The sequence below is a fragment of the Denticeps clupeoides genome, chromosome 14 (assembly GCF_900700375.1).
Source record: "Denticeps clupeoides chromosome 14, fDenClu1.1, whole genome shotgun sequence".
Lineage (NCBI taxonomy): Eukaryota > Metazoa > Chordata > Actinopteri > Clupeiformes > Denticipitidae > Denticeps > Denticeps clupeoides.
The window spans coordinates 2110928-2129657 of NC_041720.1; the positions used below are offsets into that span (position 1 = coordinate 2110928).

The window sequence follows — 18730 nt, forward strand, 5'->3', positions numbered from 1 at the left end:
GGGGAGAGGGGCGTGGCTTATTTACATTTCTTATAGACAGATCGTTTTTTTTTTTTTTTTTTAAAAGACATACAGTACAGGCCTAAAGTTTGGAGACACATTCTCATTCAACGTGTTTTCTTCATCTTCATGACCATTTACGTTGGTAGATTCTCACTGAAGGCATCAAAACTATGAATGAACACATGTGGAGTTCTGTACTTAACAAAAAGTGGAGACCTGACCTCCACAGTCACCGGACCTGAACCCCATCCAGATGGTTTGGGGTGAGCTGGACCAACAAGTGCTAAACACCTCTGGGAACTCCTTCAAGACTGTTGGAGAAGCATTTCAGGTGACGACCTCTTGAAGCTCATCGAGAGAATGCCAAGAGTGTGAAAAGCAGTAATCAGAGCAAAGAAACTAGAATATAAAACATGTTTTCACTTATTTCACCTTTTATTGTTAAGTACAGAACTCCACATGTGTTCATTCATAGTTTTGATGCCTTCAGTGAGGATCTACCAATGTGAATGGTCAACACATTGAACGAGAAGGTGTGTCCAAACTTTTGGACTGTACCACTATTACTATACTATGCCTTCAGTGAGAATCTACCAACATAAAAGGTCATGAAGGTAAAGAACACATAATCGAATGAGGTGTCCAAACTTTTGGCCTGTACTGTACAACAACAAAAAAAAGGACTAAAAAAAAAAAATGGCTTAAATTATTTAAATATTAGCTATTATGAATCAAACGACTCACAATACAGAAATGTTCATGCCAGGGAATAAATAAAAAACTTCACAAAAAAAAGACACTTTTATTTATATGCAATTATGTCCAACATCCACAAAAATTGTCATTTTTCCAAGATGTTGCTTACAATTCACCTAACATGTACATATTCATACAGACAGACATTGCGATGAGAGGGAATTTTATTGGGGTGCTGAGGAGCCAGAAGCAATGCCAGGCATTTTGGCGACGGTCACAAAGTCCCCGCGGTACTCGGCCTCCGCCACGGCCCTCGTGATTGGCAGGCCGCTCCTGGCGGCCGCCCGTCCGCCAGGGGGCCCGAACACGTCCCTGTACGCCTGCAGCGGCTCCGCCGCGGGCGGCCGTGTCCAGCACCTGATGCAGCCCCTCGGCTCTCTGCTGCAAAACCTGCAAAGACTTTCAATAAAAATAATTATACATTTACATTTTACATTTACAGCATTTACCAGACGCCCTTATCCAGAGCGACTTACAATCAGTAGGTACAGGGGACAGTCCCCCATGGAGCAACTTAGGGTTAAGTGTCTTGCTCAGGGACACGATGGTAGTAAGTGGGGTTTGAACCTGGGTCTCCTGGTTCATAGGCGAGTGTGTTACCCACTAGGCTACTACCATACCCCATTATAATTATTTTTTTTTTTTTAAATGAAACGGATCCATCGTCCGTTCTGTATTCCACGTCCACCATTACTGGCGGCGGTCGGTACCTTCATCAGTGAAGCGGCTCGTCTCCGCACGCTGGGCGCGGCCTCGGACACGTTCTTCTTGATGCCCTCTGAAGACGGGAGGAGAGCAGGTTCAACAGGCAGCGAGAGCACAGGAAGCAGATCCCACAGAGCCTGGCGGACCCCCGTGTCCCCACACGCTGCGCGCCGAGGGTGAAGTGACAGCAAAAAAAAAACACTGCGGCACAGCACGCGGTGACACAGCGAACCGCGTCCTCTGCATTTAACCATCACCCTTGGTGAGCAGTGGGCAGCCACGACAAACCTCCTGATTGCGGGGCCACTTCCTTAACCGCCAGGCCACCCTGCTGTCACCCACAAATGCAGCGCGGGGTTCATAATGACTTATCGTCACCACACGTTCTCTGAAACTTCTGTGCAAATGTGGTAGTCAAAATTAACAAAAAATATTGTTAAAACTAAATTCCTGACAACCCTGAAATGCTTAACATAGGGGCGGCGGTGGCCTAGCGGTTAAGGAAGCGGCCCCGTAATCCCGATCCGCCAAGGTGCCACCGAGCCAAGCACCGTCCCCACACACTGCTCCCCGGGGCGCCTGTCATGGCTTCCCACTGCTCACTCGGGGTGATGGTTAAATGCAGAGGACAAATTTCACTGTGTGCACCGTGTGCTGTGCATCACAAGTGACAACCACTTCCCTGTTTTTTTTTTTTTTTTTTAACTTCACAGACGTTTCTTACAGGAACCGTATACTTCCTTATGCGTTCACGGGTCAATCGGGTCTCATATCCCAAAACGTTTCTCTTTTTCAACAGGTTTTGACACGACCGTAAGAATCCCATCAGGGGAGACATTTCACTGTGCCGTGCATCGCGATGGAAATCATTTACATTTATATTTACAGCAATTACCAGACGCCCTTATCCAGAGCGACTTACAGTCTGTAGTTACAGGGACAGTCCCCCCCTGGAGTGTCTTGCTCAGGGACACGATGGTAGTAAGTGGGGTTTGAACCCGGGTCTTCTGGTTCATAGGCGAGTGTGTTACCTGCTACCACTTCACTTTCACTTAATGACATTAATTAATGACGTCAGCTGAGTTCGGCAGCGCGGCGCTCTGCATCGTCGTCATTTCAGCGGTGTGTACGTGTTGGACGGTACGCAGTGAAACGAACCCGGTGCTGCGTGGAACATTTAAACAGCGTTACACACCGACAAAGTGACCGTGTACGACGGACAAAGTGAAAACGGGACGGAGGCGGTGCAGAAGTAACAAGAGTGACATCAAATAAACATGAGACAGACAGACAAAGGGACGAAGCTGTTGCAGTCAGGCAGTGAGGGACCTTTTTTACCGGATGGCAGGAGGGTGAAGAGGGCATGTGAGTGAGGTGTGTAGGGTGCTGGTGGCCTGGCGGGTAACACACTCGCCTGTGAACCAGAAGACCCAGGTTCAAACCCCACTTACTACCATCGTGTCCCTGAGCAGGACACTTAACCCTGAGTGTCTCCAGGGGGGGGGGACTGTCCCTGTAACTACTGACTGTAAGTCGCTCTGGATAAGTGTAAATGTAAAACTGTAAACGGTGCAGCGTTTGGTGGTAAATGTCCGTTATGGCGGGAAGAGAGGGCGCCGTGTGTGGGGACGGTGCTTTGCTCGGTGGCACCTTGGCGACTCGGCATTACGGCAACCTTCTGATTGCGGGGCCGCTTCCTTAACCGCCAGGCCACCATCGTCCCAAATTAGTTAATAGTAACAGTGGAGAATACAACAAGCATTGTGAGTTTGTACCTTGAAGTGGACATGTCCTCATTTCTTCTGGTCTCACGGCCTGCTCGTACAATCCCTGGAATTTACAACAAATCTGTTACGAGTCCAGAAGATTCCGGGTCACTTTTTATTCTGCCCGACTTTAAAGGTCCCCTGACATGAACAATTATTTTGCTCTTATTTCAGTCTTGTTGGTCCACTAACACCGTATCTGAAATTCAGCCGCGGTGCAGAATTCCAGGCACTTTGATCCAGTCCCGCGATGAGATTTCCCAGGACGCGGCGTTTCACCGCCTGTAGCTTTAAATTCTAATGAGGAGGAGAGGGGCGGGACCAGGAGGAGAGCGGCCTATAGAAGTTGAGACAGGAAGTCGTGTCGCCGTTTTTACTACCAAAACACGCTATAGCCATTTCTAGCCACCGAAGGACTAAAGACAGGCTCGGGGAACTCGTATTAACGATAATTGTCATGTCAGGGGACCTTTAAATGGCTCTCAGTGTGACATGTGGACATTGATTTAAAAAAAAAAAAAAAAAAAAAAAAAAAGACAAACCATGAGTTTCCGCTCAGACTTTAATGCGCGCACCACATGAGGAAGGATCTTCTTCGAGTAACACCTCCGCTTCCAAGTGGTTTGGACTATTTCCTCGTCCAATAAATCATTTAAAATCCCACGTTCGTCTTCTAAAGGGACGAAAAGAGGCCAGATTAGAAAAGTCGTCGGAAGACATGCAGCCAATAAGTCCTGCTGCACATGGACAACTCGATTCGATCCGATACTTGAAGCAACCTGGACTTTCTAGGGGACGAGAGGGGAGACCACCGTGGTCATCGTCCACGTGCCACCCTGAACTGTCCTCTGTCTGCTGCCTCACTCAGGCGAGCGTAAAACTTCACCACTACAGACAGCACTTTCACCGCCGCCAAGCTGTCGCTTCTCCTTCCACAACGATCCAAATGATAAAATAACTTACCGCTGGGCTTGTCCTCTTCTGGTGCGTCCTCCCATGAAAGGCCATTGATGACAATGTTGTTTTGGACGGCCAATTCAAAATTCTTCATTAAAAAAAAAAAAAAAAAAAAATGACATTATCATTTAAGGCAAAAAGCGGTACAATACAAAGCATTTAAAGGTCCCCACACATGAACATTTATTTTTGCTCGGGTGACGGGACTAAGAAACCCAGTCCCGCCCCTTTCTGTGACGTCACATGGTGTTTCTTCTAGTGATGGGCACGGCGGTTCTTTTAGACGTACCGAATCTTCAGAATCACTTCGCTGAAAAGACTCCTGGACCGAGCGTGGCGTTTTTGTAAAAAAGGAACAGACGAATGACGAGAGTAACGCGGGATCTATGCGCTACACGTCGCATGTCGTTGTCTTAACGTACGTGAGCTGTTGCGGTGGCAATTCAAGGAAGCAGCCCCGTAATCATAAGGTTGCCGGTTCGAATCCCGATCGGCCAAGGTGCCACTGAGGTCCCCAAACACTGCTCCCCGGGCGCCTGTCATTGTGCCCACTGTCACCAAGGGTGATTAGGCAGGTGGTATCCTAGCGGGTAACACACTCGCCTGTGAACCAGAATATCCCGGTTCAAATCCCACTTACTACCATCGTGTCTCTGAGTTGGACACTTAACCCTGAGTGTCTCCAGGGGGGGACTGTCCCTGTAACTACCAGTGTTGGGTGTAACGCGTTACTTTGCAAATGTGATATATTACATAATTTGTAACGCGTTACTGTAATAATATTACTTTTTTCAGTAGCTAGTAGTGTAAGGCATTACTCGTCTGAAAATGGTAATATTATTACAGTTTTCCCGAGCTAGTTACTTGCGTTACATTTGCCAGGAGCACCATTTTTGGGGCAGTGGTGGCCTAGCGGTTAAGGAAGCGGCCCCGTAATCAGAAGGTTGCCGGTTCGAATCCCGAGCCGCCAAGGTGCCACTGAGGTGCCACTGAGCAAAAGCACCGTCCCCACACACTGCTCCCCAGGCGCCTGTCATGGCCGCCCACTGCTCACTCAGGGTGATGGGTTAGATGCAGAGGACAAATTTCACTGTGTGCACAGTGTGCTGTGCTGCTGTGTATCACAAGTGACAATCACTTCACTTTAACTTTAATCATCACACACAAGGCACACAACCCAGAGAACAGAAGGGGCGGGGCGGGGGGCGTGGCCGGAACAGTGATTGGTCTGGGTTTGGCACGAGGGATCATTTACCATCACCGATTGGTCGACACTCGGCAACCGCGCGGCACCCGCAAAGACAGATGGGAAAAATGGAAGCGTCAACAACGGCAAGCTGTTTTTCAGAGGAAGGTTCCCAGCAACAGAAAGCTAGTTTCGACGGGAGGAGAATCAGTCATCATTAAGCTTGTTGCCTCGTACGAACTAGAAGAAATGTTACCTCTTTCTACCGTCGAATCGCTGTCTTTTCGAAAGATAATCTGCAAAATACCGACAGCAGGGACCGATTGCACAAGTACAGTTGTTTGTAGTTATTTGTGCTAGACAGTGCCAGTCTGTTGTTGGTGTAATAAAGACCCTAAAGAACACTCCTCCTTTGTATGTTCTCCCTCCATCTGATGCATCTCAGGCAATTATAGAGTAATTAAGAAAAAAAAAGAACTAGTAATATAACTAGTTACTTTCTCCAGGGAGTAATAGAGTAAAGTTAGGCATTACTATTTTTGAGAGTAATATGTAATATATTACTTTTTGGAGTAACTAGCCCCAACACTGGTAACTACTGATTGTAAGTCTCTCTGGACAAGGACGTCTGGTAAATGCTGTAAATGTACTGACTGTAAATCGCTCTGGATAAATGCTGTAAACGCGACGCACCGAGAGCAGCTCCCGCCGCAGCGTCTCCCGGGCGCCCGCGCCGATTCCCGGCTGCGCGTCCAGCAGCTTGGCCAGGGCCGCTCCGTAGCGGCTCAGCTGCTCCGCCGCCGCCCGCTTGCGCCGGACCTCCACCCTGAAATCGGCCGCCGCCGCCGCCATCTTCGGCGCCGTTTGCGTTTGAACCGCGGCGCTGTGGCGGGGAAAGCGGCAGTGGGCACCACACTAATCCGTCCGGAGGGGAAACGCTTGGGCGGCCGCATAGGTTCCGTTCCGTTGCTGGTTAATTCGCGCCAACGTTAACATTAAAGCTGCTGTAGTAATTTCATTTTTTTAAAATACATTTTTACCTTGTTTTTTTGTGGTTAATTCGCACCAACGTTAAAGCTGTTGTAGTAATTTCAGGTTTTTTATTCCATTTTACCTTGTTTTTTGTTGTCAATTCGCGCCAACGTTAAAGCTGCTGTAGTAATTTCATTTTTAAAGATATTTTTTATACCTTGTTTTTTTTGTGGTTAATTCGCACCAACGTTAAAGCTGCTGTAGTAATTTCAGTTTTTTTTTTCCCTTTTACCTTGTTTTTTTGTTGTCAATTCTAACCAACGTTAAAGCTGCTGTAGTAATTTAAATTTTTTAAGATATTTTTTTTACCTTGTTTTTTTGTGGTTAATTCGCACCAACGTTAAAGCTGCTGTAGTAATTTCAGTTTTTTTTTCCCTTTTACCTTGTCTTTTGTTGTCAATTCGCACCAACGTTAAAGCTGCTGTAGTAATGAAAATTTTTTAAGAAATTTTTTTTACCTTGTTTTTTTGTGGTTAATTCGCACCAACGTTAAAGCTGCTGTAATAATTTAAGTTTTTTTTTATTCCATCTTTACCTTTTTTGTGGTTAATTCGCGCCAACGTTAAAGCTGCAGTAGTAATTTCTGGGTTTTTATTCCATTTTACCTTGTTTTTTGTTGTCAATTCGCACCAACGTTAAAGCTGCTGTAGTAATTTAGTTTTTTTAAGATTTTTTTTTTTACCTTGTTTTTTTTGTGGTTAATTCGCACCAACGTAAAAACCGCTGTAATTATTTCAGCTTTTTTTTATTCCATCTTTACCTTTTTTTGTGATTAATTCGCACCAACGTTAATGCTGCTGTAGTAATGTCTGTGCATTGTGATGCAGAGTTATTACATCACAAGGCTCCAATATGGGGGTGTCAACTGTAGCGTAAACATATTGTATGTGATTATGGGCTATATAAGAAATAAATGTTGTTGCTAATCGACCTGACCATTAAAATTGGTAGCCAGAATGTTTCTAATACCCACATGCATCTAATAACCACATGCATTTTTTTTACCAAAAAAACATTGCCAATCCACCAATGTTTGTTAGACCTTCAAAAATGATCTTTTCTTTCCTGTTTTTTTTTTCTGGGATCCATACCAGCCAAAGCTCCGGATTCCAATCCTCTCATGCGGTGTGGCTTTGAACTGTGCAGATAACAAACACAGCCTGTCAGCCTTTTCATTGGTGTTATCATTATTATTTCAGGAACAAGGGCATTCACACAGTGGGTGTTAACAAAACACCGAATTCCTGTGGTGGAAGGACGCCGGTGCAGGAACGCTGTGCAACGACGACCTGAACTCAGACTCGGGCAAAATGTAATATTTCACCTTGACACTGGTCTTTGGACGTGATGCATGCACATGTATGTGTGTGAGTGTGTTGGGGAGATAATTCTGTACAGAGGACAGAGTCAGCATCTAAGTTCATGTGAAGACGCTGATAACCACACCGGAAATGCTGACCTTTGCACCTGAAGGACTGAAGCTGATAAGTTGTAGGATGGTTCAGGGAGTCCAACATTCTTTTTTATAATTTTTTTTCTGATTTCATTTCCTCACAGACACTTGTCAGGTCACCAGCTGTAAATATTACTAACACGGGCCTACAGGCATCAGGGCCTGAATTCATTTGATTGTCTTGAACGTTCAAGCCATTGTAGGGCCGCCTTGGAAGGCATCGCGGTCGGGTTCTCCTTCTGCGCCTGCTCTCAGCAGGAACACGCCTCAGTTAATTATTCACTGGTCTCCATGCTGATCCAGCCACCCTGCAGTGGCATGCATGTAACCTGCCATGACCGTTGACCTTTCCAGCAGGTTTCATCAGCTGCCGCCACCCCTGTCCTTCACGCCATGGACGTGCAGAACCCTCAAGTGCGTCACATGCGTTTTCATATCTGTTCATTGAATTCCGGTGTCTCGTATCCTGATGCTTTTCACGGTTCGATAGATAAATGTGACCAACGAATACGATGAGAAATGAATGCAAGTGGCGCTGTGCAACAGAATTATCTTTACTTGACTCAAGGTGTTTGTTACTGAGCAACCTGCGACGGAGAAGCGACCAGAAGCTTTTTGTTGACATCAGGGCATTACATATACAGGGACACGATGGTAGTAAGTGGGATTTGAACCTGGGTCTTCTGGTTCATAGGCGAGTGTCTTATCCACTAGACCACCCTGCAGATGCTGAGCATTTCAGATGTTTCCTCCAGGTTCAAACCAGGTGTGTTTTATCTGCATGGGGCGAAGAAACAGAGCCGTCACGCGTGCGGGTTACGGGGTAATAAACGTTACTGAACGTTCATGTCTTACGTGCTCCGTTAAAATGCCTCCTCTCTGGGTACTGGGAGGCTTGCTCCATCCAGGCCGACCTCTGCTCTGGAATGCCGTTCCCGGGCGACTGCAGGTCCAACGTGGTGCGTAAATGGCACCGGAAATGCCTCCTCTCGGCTCCTTGCCAGAACCTGCCGCCCGCCTCCACTCGACACCACGTTTCCCGCCGCAGGTTCTGCTCGTACAGGCCGTCTTTGTTGGCGTCCGCCATCGCTGAGGGCATTAGCAACGACAGGGTTGCCCAGCGAGGGCAGGAAGCCGGTAGGACCAGGTGGCCCTAGCGACCGAGAGCAAACACAACGGACAACCGATTCCACAGCAACCGCCCAGCACATGGATATGGGACGCTCGTCAATAATTCAATAACATGACGTGTTGCTGGCCACGTCTATAACTTTCACCCAACTCACCCATCAACCATGTCTTATCACCCCTTCACACTAACCCCAAATACTCTAAACTCTCTGGTATGTCACAGTTTGCGTGATGTAAATATATTAAATTATTTAGTTTTTTATGTTTTATTTGTGATTTTCAATTTTTCAACAACAAACAAATAACAGCTGTTGACCAATGTCCACCCACCACCCTCAGCCCCACCCATCAAACAGCAAGAAGAAAAATAACCAAACAAATAAATAACAAAAGCAAAAAAAATCATAAAAAAAAAGAAAAGGGGCGGAGGGAAGAAGTCTCCTCTCAGTGTTGTAGTATTTTACTTTGTATGTGCATTAAGAAATGACAGGCCTATGCCGGACTTAAACTGGATGATTTAACATAATCAATAAATGGTGACCATATCTCCTTGAACTTTTCCTAAATATATTAATTTTAATTGGAAATTAACAAGCATCGTCATACTGAAATGTGAATAGATTTTTTTTTTGGTTCGGATGCCACCCAATATGAAATAATTGTGCATAATACGAAAACCCCTTCTATTCAGTCCCGGGCACTGAAATATTTTTTAATATAACCGTGGCTGCTGCACCCGGTACATGGTGGTAATGTTACAGAAAATGGGCCTATTCTGGTACTGTAGCTGCAATAAATTCCTGGTTCATTTTATCCTCGCAAGTGGACTCACCAGCCACGCCTAGTGGGTTAAACTAAGATTTAAGGATTAGTGTCAGATAGACAAGAGACCATATGCACATCTACAGAAGTTCTAGTGGAAGCACCTCATGTATTAGATAGACAGACAGAGAGAGAGATAAAGAGAGAGACAGACAGACAGAGAGAGAGATAAAGAGAGAGGCAGACAGACAGAGAAAGAGAGATAGACAGACAGACAGACAGGCAGATGTATAGATGTATAGATAGAACAGGTGCGTACGGGTAAAAACACATCGTAGTGTTTTGTTTTAATGTTGTAACATTCAAACAAGCGTGTTCCACGTGATGTAAAGGATGAATGGGCGTGGTCTTTTTACACTATCGAGATTGATGACATTATCGCATGAAAATTATCGCTCTGTTCAACACTTGTCAGGAGGTAAAGCGCCGTTCTCGCTCGGGACTCCGCCCCCCCCGCCGCGCTGCGCGATCTGATTGGCCGGAGAGTCGCCGGAAGACAACGGGGCGGGGCCGGAGCTGGAGTGCCGGGTTCAGGCTCGACCAAAGCGGCCACGCAGAGAGGATGCTCCCCACGCGGAAGCATCATCATCATCATCATCTTCATCGTTCCGTATCCAGAGATTAATATTTATTAGTTAGTTATTAGTTTATTAATACCGGTTTATAAACGAGCTTCTCATGAACGTGACTGGAACCGCGATCCGTCTGCGTCTAACGGACGTTTAGGAGGCGCGCGCGCACATGACGGCACCCGCTTTTGGCGCGGAACGTGCACCATGGTGGCGGGAGAGCTCCTGCAGGACCACGTGCGACCCGGCGGCGCGCCCGACCCCGGCGAGCTCCCCGACCTGAAGGAGGCCAGCCCCGCCGAGCCGCCCGCCGACGAGCGCGACGCGATGCTGCCCGGCGGCGACGCGGCGGCGCCCGGGACGCGGCTGTACCGCCGGCGCTTCGCGGTGCTGGCCGTGTTCAGCCTGTACTCGCTGGTGAACGCCTTCCAGTGGATCCAGTACAGCATCATCGCCAACATCTTCACCTTCTACTATGACGTCACCAGCGACAGGGTGGACTGGCTGAGCGTCGTCTACATGGCGGCCTACGTGCCGCTCATCCTGCCGGCGACGTGGCTGCTGGACCGCAGGGGGCTGAAGGTGACCGCGCTGCTGGGCGCGGGTCTCAACTGCGTCGGCGCCTGGGCCAAGTGCCTCAGCGTGCGGCCCGGCCGCTTCGGCGTGACCCTGGCGGCGCAGGTCGTGTGCTCCGTGGCGCAGGTCTTCATCCTCGGCCTGCCCTCCCGCATCGCGTCCGTGTGGTTCGGGCCGAAGGAGGTGTCCACGGCGTGCGCCACGGCGGTGCTGGGCAACCAGGCGAGGACCAGGCTCCATCACCATCATCTTCGTCATCATCATCATAAGTGTGTTAATAAGTGATGTCTTTTTATTCATCGCTCAGCTGGGGACCGCGGTTGGGTTCCTTCTACCCCCTGTTCTGGTTCCCAACACCACACAGGACAAGGAAGAGATAGGCCACAACATCAGCGTCATGTTCTACGGGACGTCCGTCGTCTCCACTGTCTTGTTCGTCCTGACCGCGATCGGTGAGTTCACGTCCAGTGTTGGACCCCAGATAAAAGCGTGTGGTAAATGGCACCAGTTTACATGTAACTCCCCAGAAAATGTGACTCTTAATATGCACTATGGGGCCGAATCACATGTGCACATGTCACATGGCCAGGGTGCTCAGACCCGGTTATTTAGTCATTAAACCTGTTAATCCTCAGAGCCCCATAGCGATGCGTTAAATGTGTTTCATGTGGACGTACGGTACGGGCAAAAAGTTTGGACATCTTCTCATTCATGTTTTCTTTATCTTCATGACCATTTACGTTGGTAGATTCTCACTGAAGGCATCAGAACTATGAATGAACACATGTGGAGTTCTGTACTTAACAAAAAGTGGAGACCTGGACTCCACAGTCACCGGACCTGAACCCAATCCAGATGGTTTGGGGTGAGCTGGACCAACAAGTGCTAAACACCTCTGGGAACTCCTTCAAGACTGTTGGAGAAGCATTTCAGGTGACGACCTCTTGAAGCTCATGGAGAGAATGCCAAGAGTGTGCAAAGCACTAATCAGAGCAAAAAAACTAGAATATAAAACATGTTTTCACTTATTTCACCTTTTTTTGTTATGTACAGAACTCCACATGTGTTCATTCATAGTTTTGGTGCCTTCAGTGAGAATCTACCAACGTAAATGGTCATGAAGATAAAACACATTGAGAGAGAAGGTGTGTCCAGACGTTTGGCCTGTACGGTATTTCTGGGTGTAGTGGCGGTGTGTCAGCGGCTTTATCTCCCGCGTGTGCAGTTATAAAGGACCGACCCCCGCTGCCCCCCAGCCAGGCCCAGGCGGTGCTGCCGGAGGGTCAGGCGGACGGCTACTCCTACCAGCGCTCCATCATGAACCTGTTTAAGTGCCGGCCCTTCGTCCTGCTGCTCATCACCTACGGTGAGAGGCGACGGGAGACGTTGCCGCTGAGTAAATATTTGCCTGGGCGTGTGATGTTGAGTTTGCTTCTCCTCCAGGGATCATGACGGGCGCCTTTTACTCCGTCTCGACTCTGCTCAGCCAGATGATCATGGCCCACTACCCGGTAAGACGGCATGGCGGCTGGTTTGACGGTCACGCCACGTTCGCGTGGTGCGGGGAGAGCCACACTTCCAGCGGAACCCAGAAAGTATACAAATATACGAACACGCATGCGCTGATTCACATTCTTCAAATTGTGAACACTGTAAAACATCACGGCTGCACCGTTTTTACCAGAACGGAGGCGGTGGAGTTTTTTTTTCTCATGTCCAGCATCAGTTTTGGTCATCCTGCTCTCTTCTACATTATGTTTCCTGGCGGCTCACGTTATCAAGTGCAGCTCGGTCTGCCGTGTTGCCACTACTGGCGGAAGTGGGTCAGGAAAAGCTGGACACGGATTGGCATCGTAATTGACCTGAATCGTCATGATGATTGTACACAATTGACATGAATCGTGATTGAATAATCGACCCAAATCATAATCATGATCATATAATCAACGTCAATTGTAACTGCGATTGTATAGTTGTCCTGAATTGTAATCATAATTCACAGTGATCATACATACAATCGAAATCACGAACCTATGATCAACCTGAATCGCAATAATGATGTAATAATGTAATCAACCTGAATGGCAACCACAATCATAAAATAAACCTGAATTCTAACCGCAAACATATATTGAATTGACATGAATCCTAACTGCGATCATATAACCAACCTGAATCGTAACCACGATCCTATGATCAACCTGAATCGCAATTATGATAGTGTAAGACAGACCAGCTCTGCTGCCGTGAAGACCAAGCTGCACCAAATTTAGGAGACAGCCGGACAGTGCTTAGGGATCTAGAAGTTCTACTGGTCTGATCAAGAGAAGCATTTCCCAGGGGAAGATTGGCTGCAGTGCAGTCTCAAACATCATGTCCAAGGACCGTTACTACGTCAGAAACACCTCATCAGCCATTAATGCTTCTCAGAGAAGGCAAACCAATGTCTTTCATGTTCCGTTTTTTCTCCTAAAGGTTTTTCATGACCGGCTACTCAACCTGTAATCAACCTGTAATCAACCCTAGTGTAATCAACCTGAATGGCAACCACAATCGTATAATAAACCTGAATTCTAACCGCAAACGAATATTTCATTGACATGAATCCTAACTGCGATCATATAACCAACCTGATTCGTAACCGTGATCGTTTAATCAACCTGAATCGAAATCACGAACCTATGATCAACCTGAATCGCAATTATGATAGTGTAATCAACCTGAATGGCAACCACAATCGTAAAATAAACCTGAATTCTAACCGCAAACATATATTGAATTGACATGAATCCTAACTGCGATCATATAACCAACCTGAATCGTAATCACGATCCTATGATCAACCCTAATCGTAATCGCGATCATATAATCAACCTGAATCGTAACCACGATCCTATGATCAACCTTAATCGTAACCGTGATCGTTAATCAACCTGAATCGAAATCACGATTGTATAATTACCCAGCCCTAGTTCAATCTTGTGTTGTCCTACGGAGTTGTAATAATGTGGTTACGATTTAATATCGTATTAGTTATGAAACGTCGTGCTAGAACGGCACCACCCACTAGATCCGTTTCATTAGCGCGGCGGCTGCAGCATATGTTCTTATCTGACGTTCTCGTTCTAGAACCAGCAAGTGAATGCCGGCATGATCGGCCTGACCCTGGTTGTGGCCGGAATGGTGGGATCCATCATTTGCGGGCTTTGGCTGGACTACTCCAAAACCTACAAGTATGAACACCCGCACTCTTTCATCACGCCACTTAGGCTCATTATATGTAAAGAGCTTTGGCTCACGACTTGTTCCAAAAGTCACTCTGTGATGAAGATTAACCTTTAGTAGAATATCCCATAATGCACGGCTGGCTACCGCTTAATGCTCAGAACTGGCGCCCTCCAGCCGATAGAGAAATATCGTTTTTTTTAATTTCAGCGTTGTTTGAAAGGAACATTACGAAGGGAAATTCTGCCATGCAAAGCGGGCTTTATTCAAATCTTCTTCCCTGCATGTGAGTCAGGTGTGCTGGTGACATGCTGTCCCGGGTGGATGGGAGGATGGGATTTGCCAACGTTGTAGAAACGTTGTAGAAACATTGTAGGAACGTCGTACAAACGCCGGTTCCTGACTGATGTCCCTGAACGCTTCTTTTCTGTGTTTAGAATGACAACGCTGATCGTCTACATCCTGTCCTTCGTCTCGATGCTGGTCTTCACCTTCACGTTGGACTTGGGCTACATTTCTGTGGTTTTTGTCACTGCTGGGGTTCTGGGGTAAGAACTCCGTCAACCTCAGCGCGCTGATACCACCAAACACTGCAGCAATGTGGCTGCTCCAACATGTCTCCACACACACCAAGTACATCACCGAGGTCACACAACTTAAAGAGACTAAGACAGACCAGCTCTGCTGCCGTGAAGACCAAGCTGCACCAAATTTAGGAAACAGCCGGACAGTGCTTAGGGATCTAGAAGTTCTACTGGTCTGATCAAGAGAAGCATTTCCCAGGGGAAGATTGGCTGCAGTGCAGTCTCAAACATCATGTCCAAGGACCGTTACTACGTCAGAAACACCTCATCAGCCATTAATGCTTCTCAGAGAAGGCAAACCAATGTCTTTCGTGTTCCGTTTTTTCTCCTAAAGGTTTTTCATGACCGGCTACCTGCCTATTGGCTTCGAGTTCGGGGTCGAGATCACGTACCCAGAATCAGAAGGGACATCTTCTGGTCTTCTCAATGCGTTTGCCCAAGTAAGTGGTTGGATGTACAGCACTTAGATCTGCCTTCTTCTGTAATATTGCATTCTGCTCTCATTACGTTGTTGAGGGAAGTCTGTGTCTTACTGCTTCTGGGGGACGCCCACCTGAAGGAGCGTGGACTTCGTAATTTTATTTATCTGGCTGAGCATCATGTCTGGCTCGCTGTTGGTATTCGGACTACTGCACGTTAAAAAAATGTTTTTCCGTGTCCATATAAAATGCCACTGTGTTCTCTCTTTGGCTGCAGATATTTGGGATCATTTTCACCCTCATCCAGGGACAACTCACCACACAGTACAGCCCTCTGGTCGGGAACACGTTCTTGTGTGCCTGGATGTTCGTCGGCATCGTTCTCACGGGTAAAGCTCTGCCGGTCTCGGGGTCCGTGTGCTTTGAGCATCCATAAACGCATTTCTCGTTTCAGCCTTGATAAAATCTGAACTGAAGAGGCACAACATCAACATGGGCAAAGACAAGTGCGCGCTACAAGCAGTAAGTCCACGATACGCTCCTTCCCTCCCTGATGGACGTCTGGTGACTTTTCACTTTTTAGGGTGGTAGTAGCCTAGTAGTTAACACTTTTGCCTCTGTCCCAGGTCCAAACCCCACTTACTACCATGGCGTCCCTGAGCAGGGACTGTCCCTGTAACTACTGATTATAAGGCACTCGCGATAACGGCGTCTTCTTAGCGCAGACAAAATAAAACAGCAATGACGTTATCGTCCCCATGTCTGCAATAGCATCTACCCGCTAGGCTACTACCACCCTACCAGATCACTTCATATAGATCTATTATTGTGGCCAGACGAGATGAAGCACCGATAACACACACGTCCCATAATGCAGTGCTTCAGCTACCTTACCTTTACACCGCAGCTGTACAGGAGCGGTTGCCACGTCCATGGCAAACGGGTTGTGAAGCGCGTTTGTCAGCAAAGTGCGCACTGCATTGTGGGATCTGTAGTTTGTATGTTACCAGCGTGTCATATTGCCGGCCCATAGTAATAGATCTATATAAAGCGATCTTGTGGGATGTGATACAGATGAACCCCAACTCTCAGATGCGACGGCTCATTGGCATTCTGAAATTCATGAAGTTTACATTTTACATTTACAGCATTTTATCAGACGCCCTTATCCAGAGCGACTTGTGGTCGCTAGTTGCAGGGACAGTCCCCCCCTGGAGCAACTTAGGGTTAAGTGTCTTGCTCAGGGACACAATGGTATTAGGTGGGGTTTGAACCTGGGTCTTCTGGTTCATAGGCGAGTGTCTTACCCACTAGGCTACTACCACCCTTCATTGAAGTCACGAGCTGATCGGTATTTCATGACGTTTCGTGCTAGAAAATGTCTCGCATGGCTTGATGTGGTCTACAGCATGTTGTTTCAAGCCTGTGGACATCACGTCCCTCGAAGCCCACAGCTGTACCAGGACACATCGGACACGAGCTATTAATAAAATGCCTGAGGAAACATACGTCCCTGCCTGACCTTCACGGAGAATTCGATCCGTTATTTTTAAAGCGCCTGACACCGGATCCCCGGCCTTTACTTGGGGAAGCCGTGCGCTGACAGTCGCCGCACGGGGGGGGGTTTATGTGGGTTTATAACCCGTCATTCTTTTTTTTCTGAAGGTTCCCACCGAGTGCCCTTCGGAAAAAGCCCAGAACGGCCTGAAGCGGGAACATTCGCCCGGCCTCTCGCACGAGACGTGCGTGTAGCCGCCGAGCCTCCCTGCCGCTACGCGACGCACCGTCTGGCCTTTTTTCGCGCCTCGTCACGCCCGCCGGGGGCCACGGTGGTTTATCTCTCCGCGCCAGAACAATGGCTGAGGGGTGCGTTTACACCGGGACGTCTTCAGAGACGGTGTTTTGAGCCATTATGCTGTACACTATTAATGGTCATTTCAAACGTTCCCGGTCCCTTGGAAGGACGTCCATCGTGACCGTTTCTGTGCCAGTAAATACGTGGGCCGCGGTGCGGAGAGGAAGCAAAAAAAAACCCCAAAAAACATCAGATTATTGGAGCACAAAGTACGTCCGGGTCCCTCGGCAGGTCCTCCTCGTCCCGGTTTCTGACGGGGTCAGCCGGGGACCGGGCGGCACACGCGACCGGAAGGTCAGCCGAAGAGCACACACCGGCCACCGCCTACCGCCTCAGAACATATGGCAGCCTCCACACCGGCTAACCTGTCACCTAATATACCTGATATTCACCTGATATTTCAGCACTGACGTAGCGCAAATAAGCCAGTTAAACCTGCTGTAACCTGGTTATTTACGTTACGTCAAAATCGGAAATACTTCAGTACCACTGATCCACCATCATGACCGATGTCATTTATCCTGATTAATTCGAAAGACTAAAACTTGCCATAATAATTACAGTTATTGTAAGCAAGCGTCAACCAATCAAGTCCATTTGTGCGTTTTTTCCTCGGGTGCGTTGGCCAATCGGTCGGGCTTTTATTGCGGGTTCAGCGGCTGGAACTTATTTCAAGGTTTTAAATGTTTTGATTTCTCGACACCACTAGAACCTTCAACTCTTTTGTACTTTACTGTAACAGAGCACATTACAGACACTGTTGGTGTTGTTAAAATGACCACATTTCTGCAAAAAAAAAAAAAATCTGCATTATGAAGGTTACAAGAATGATTCTTTACATTTCAATGATTAAAAGACGCAATATTTAACGTTCCCTAATTAGAATTGAATCTGTCTTATGTGGCCACACCCCCTCTCTGGCTCGTCACCATATATCATGGAGACACCGGCACATAGAGCTTCTTTTATTATTTTCCACGTTTTCTCTTGCTTTTTTTTTTTCCTTCCACATGCTATAAATGTCTCTGTATCCAGTTTTATCTTTTTACTTTTGTACGTTTAAGTATGCGTCAGAGCACATACTTTTTTTCTACTTGAACTTGAACGACGAGGTCGAGCATCTAGACTTTTCTACTGGGCTTTTGCCGCCTCTGTTAATCTGTGATCAGTAATGTACATTGTAAATGAATGATGCTTTTAAATGTTAGTTTGCTAATCATCAGTTCACTGTTCTGCCCTGTCAGGAAGAGCCGTTATAATGCAATTAATTTATTTGCTTTATTTGCATTTGCTTGTTTTTTTTTTTTTTTTCATCTTATTTATTTGTATTTATTGTTATTATATTTGCTCTTTGCTGAATGTTGGGATGGATGTGTTTGCATCAATAATGGAACTTTTTACGCCTGTTTCATGTTTGTGTGAACACTAATGACAAAAGAATGAATAAAGCATAAGGGTAGAACATCTGAGAAAAGTTTCAGTCAGTTTTTACATTTAAGGCATTTGGCAGACGCCCTGATCCAGAGCAACTTACAACGCGCTTCCATATTACCATGGATGTGGTCAGTTCTGGGTCACTAGGACCCCCAACTATGAATACAATCTTTTTATTCACTCTGTTCTAGTTTCTATACAGAAGTCAGACAAGAAGAAGGTCACAAGATCATTTAAATCTTCTCTAAAGAGGAAGG

At 47.0% G+C, this 18730-nt stretch overlaps 3 protein-coding genes across 3 annotated transcripts; 1 reads left to right on the forward strand and 2 right to left on the reverse strand.

Annotated features, from left to right (window-relative positions):
* Window positions 1–785: 785 nt before the first annotated feature.
* On the reverse strand, window positions 786–6284 carry nsl1 (NSL1 component of MIS12 kinetochore complex). The gene is given in 7 exon segments (XM_028953380.1): window positions 786–1103; window positions 1105–1158; window positions 1470–1537; window positions 3240–3294; window positions 3773–3903; window positions 4194–4275; window positions 6067–6284. Coding segments are annotated over 7 exon segments (729 nt in total). The 5' UTR covers window positions 6226–6284; the 3' UTR covers window positions 786–923.
* A 2113-nt stretch (window positions 6285–8397) lies between these two features.
* Window positions 8398–9292, reverse strand: spata45 (spermatogenesis associated 45). Its single transcript, XM_028953508.1, has 2 exons — window positions 8714–9292; window positions 8398–8635 (listed from the first exon to the last, which is right to left on the reverse strand). The coding sequence occupies exons 1-2, from the start codon at window positions 8955–8957 to the stop codon at window positions 8616–8618; spliced, it is 264 nt and encodes an 87-aa protein (XP_028809341.1). The 5' UTR covers window positions 8958–9292; the 3' UTR covers window positions 8398–8615.
* Window positions 9293–9892: 600 nt separating this feature from the next.
* flvcr1 (FLVCR choline and heme transporter 1) lies at window positions 9893–18285 on the forward strand. Its single transcript, XM_028953561.1, has 10 exons — window positions 9893–11178; window positions 11264–11408; window positions 12182–12322; window positions 12400–12467; window positions 14086–14189; window positions 14619–14729; window positions 15100–15205; window positions 15462–15573; window positions 15639–15706; window positions 16850–18285. Exons 1-10 carry the CDS (start codon window positions 10588–10590, stop codon window positions 16934–16936), a joined length of 1533 nt encoding a protein of 510 aa, XP_028809394.1. The 5' UTR covers window positions 9893–10587; the 3' UTR covers window positions 16937–18285.
* The last annotated feature ends 445 nt before the right edge of the window (window positions 18286–18730 follow it).

Excerpts from the sequence above, each read along its gene's own strand:
- spata45 (XM_028953508.1), bottom strand. The coding sequence starts at position 8,957 with ATGCCCTCAGCGATGGCGGACGCCAACAAAGACGGCCTGTACGAGCAG. Across the intron at positions 8,636-8,713 it reads GAGGCATTTTAACGGAGCAC|ATAAAACACACCTGGTTTGA; the intron begins GTAAGACATGAA and ends CGCCCCATGCAG.
- flvcr1 (XM_028953561.1), top strand. The coding sequence starts at position 10,588 with ATGGTGGCGGGAGAGCTCCTGCAGGACCACGTGCGACCCGGCGGCGCG. Across the intron at positions 15,206-15,461 it reads TTCTCAATGCGTTTGCCCAA|ATATTTGGGATCATTTTCAC; the intron begins GTAAGTGGTTGG and ends CTTTGGCTGCAG. Across the intron at positions 15,707-16,849 it reads ACAAGTGCGCGCTACAAGCA|GTTCCCACCGAGTGCCCTTC; the intron begins GTAAGTCCACGA and ends TTTTTTCTGAAG.